General features: G+C 43.1%; 1 protein-coding gene across 1 annotated transcript; it reads right to left on the bottom strand.

Annotated features, from left to right (window-relative positions):
- Positions 1-234: 234 nt before the first annotated feature.
- On the bottom strand, positions 235-2,559 carry LOC149220935 (uncharacterized). The gene is made up of 2 exons (XM_089387252.1): positions 1,603-2,559; positions 235-465 (listed from the first exon to the last, which is right to left on the bottom strand). Exons 1-2 carry the CDS (start codon positions 2,557-2,559, stop codon positions 235-237), a joined length of 1,188 nt encoding a protein of 395 aa, XP_089243378.1.
- Between the last annotated feature and the right edge of the window lie 427 nt (positions 2,560-2,986).

Genomic DNA, 2,986 nt, shown 5'->3' with positions numbered 1-2,986 from the left:
GAGAATATCGCACGGAGAAGAAGCACGAGGATAACCTGTGCAATATGGGCGGTTTTCTCTTTTTGCCTGCTACCACGTGGTGATAGAAGAATGGCATCGGAGGCAAACCATGAAAAACCACTTGAGGGCTTGGATGCGTCTGATAAACCATAGAACCTCTAATTTCAATCATGCAACGAACGGGAGAAAAAGCTAGATGAACCCTGGTCCGCCGTCCTCTTCATTGCTCGATTGCTACTTCTCCATCAACTTGAGATAAAGCTCATTGTCAGCACGAACTAGACTGTGGCATTCCTCTCGCAAATTCCCTGCAGGCATAAGTTCCCACTTGTAAAAACTGTAGTCATTCTTACAGAGCACCCCTTCATTTGCTAGCTGGTCTGCTAATCTGTTGGCATTTCTTCGCACATGAAAAAAACTCAGGGTTCTCAAGATTCTCAGATGTGATTTAATACGCCGATAAACCTGCAAAAGTCTCCAGTGGTGTGAGATTTTCTCAGGATCTAAGCCATTAGCTATTTTTTTTTAGAATTGATTGTTAATTCAGAATCAGCTTCTATTATGGAGTTCTTCATGTTGAGATTTCTCAGAATCTCTAAGCCCTGCTCTATGGCCATTAGTTCCACCATGTTGTTGGTAGCATTCCCTAAATTGCTATGGAAGATGACTATTAAATTCCCCTTGTCATCTCGAATGGCACCTCCATACCCTGCCTCCCCTGGGTTACCTTTCGAGGCTCCGTCTGTATTTAATTTTAGGGGGGGGGGGGGGTTGCCAGAAGTCTTGTCTCATAGTAGTACGTGATGCAATCTGGATTGAGCCCTGGGGGACCATCTTCTGTAGGCCCAAAAGAAGAAGAATTCGAGTGTCCTAATGAGAAGGAGGATTCTCAGGAGGTTGCTTCTGAAAGGTATTAATAGTCTCTTTGAGTTGCCTGAGGAGCTGATTTATTATGATTTGGGGTGGGCTGGATTTGTCCTTGAAAATTCTGTTATTGCGTTCTTTCCAGACATTCCAGATTAGAAAGCCTAGAATCAAAGTCCAGGCTGTGTTGACAGTCTCATTCTCTGAAAGTTTTTTCCTCCAATTCTTTAAGGTTTTGGAGATGTCGTTTTCATCTTTGTCAGTTTGTCTAAAGATACAGGCAACCCAGTTCCATAGGGTAGAGGTGAATGTGTAGAGGCTGAGAAGGTGATCCCTCGTTTCTTCTTGGATACCACATAGTTGGCATCTGGATGGTCCCATAAAACCTTTCTTTCTGAGATTTTCCCAAGTCAAAATCTTTTTGTGATGAACCATCCACATAAAAAGTTTGATTTTCATCCAGTGAGGGTGCTTCCATAGGTCCTTCCAAGTATTATCTGGGTTTGAAAAATTGTAACCGGTGACCACTTCTTTGGCTTCTTTGAGATTGAAATTGCCCTCACTGCTTCTTCCCCATCTAAGTTGATCTGTGGACGTCGAGATCAAAATTTTCCTTTTTTCCAGGATTTTAGCAAGAGCTTCTACCTAGGTCTTCAGAGGAGACTCTTCACTATTAATTGGTACTTTCCAAGTTCTCCACTTGTCACTATTTCTTGTTTTATCCCAAAAGTCACTGACCTTTTTTAGTCCTTTGTTGACAGTTTCCTCTCTGAGAATGTCCAGTCCTTCTCTACTTAAGTTGGGTTCCTGCTGCCAGTTATCCTCCCAAAACCAGGCAAGGTTTCCATTCCCAATCTCCCAGAAGCTGTGTTTCTGAACTAAAGCTCTGTTCTCCCAAGCATTATTCCAAATGTGGGAGCCCCTGATATGCCCTATCATTCTGATCAAGTCCCATTCCCTCCAGTCCTTTGCATATTTCTCCTTCCAGAGCTTGGCCCATGGGTTGCTAGATTCCTTCAGCCATCTCCACCAAAGTTTGGCCCCCAAAACTTTTTTAAGAGTTTCCAGGTCATGGAGACCAAGACCCCCATGAGGTTTGGGCATGCAAAGTTTGTCCCAAGCTACCAGCGCCCATTTCTTTTTTTCCTCCCCTTTTCCCCATAGAAAGTCTCTTTTCATGTTCCTGATTTGATGGGAAACTCCACCAGGGATAGGAAGTGCCAAAAACATATATATTGGAAGAGACTGCAAGACCGCCTTTGTGAGAACGAGCCTGCCAGCAAGATTTAAAGATCTACTTGTCCACTTGCATATTTTGTCCTTTAGTTTATTGAGAGGAGGTTTCCCAAACCTCCTTGCTCTGAGGTTTGTCAATGAGAGGTATTCCCAGATATTTGGAGGGGAGTTGGTCTCTCTTAAATCTGAGAATTCTAGAGAGGTTTCTCTGAATTGCAATATTTGTATTGAAAAAAAAACTTTAGATTTTGAGAGACTTACCTCTGTACCAGCCGCCAAAGCAAAATCCTGCAGGATTTGTTTGTAGGCTTTGGCTTCTTTGACCGTTGGTATGCCCTGTAACATAGTGTCATCTACAAATTGTTGATGAGTTAACGAGTCCCCTTCCTGGGTGAGCTTGAGACCCTGGATTGTGCCCTGCCTTTTGGCAGAAGTGATCGCTTTGCCTAATCCTTCCATCATAAGAATAAATAGAAATGGTGAAAGCGGATCTCCCTACCTGAGGCCTCTCGAGGGCTGAAAGGATTTGGAGGGAGAGCCGTTGAGAAGGATGGAAAAGCTAGCTGAAGTTACCAAAGCCATAACCCATCTTATCCAATTCTGGTCAAAGCCATATGCTATTAGAACTTCTTTGATATATAACCAGCTCAGTTTGTCATAAGCTTTCGCTAGGTCCAGTTGAATGATCATCCCTGCTTGCTTATTATTCTTGAGAGAGTGGACTATTTCATGTGCTTGAATGATGTTGTTAAGTATTTGCCTTCCTTCCACATAACTAGTTTGCTCCTCCGAAACGAGAGTTGGTAGGAGGGGCTTGAGTCTGTTTGCAATAACTTTGGAGATGATTTTGTATATCACATTACAAAGGGCTATGGGTCTGAACCGA

The sequence above is a fragment of the Pinus tabuliformis genome, chromosome Q, assembly GCF_031772625.1.
Source record: "Pinus tabuliformis cultivar Carrire ecotype Pingquan chromosome Q, CPIR1, whole genome shotgun sequence".
NCBI lineage: Eukaryota > Viridiplantae > Streptophyta > Pinopsida > Pinales > Pinaceae > Pinus > Pinus tabuliformis.
This window is presented reverse-complemented; position numbering and strand designations above follow the sequence as displayed.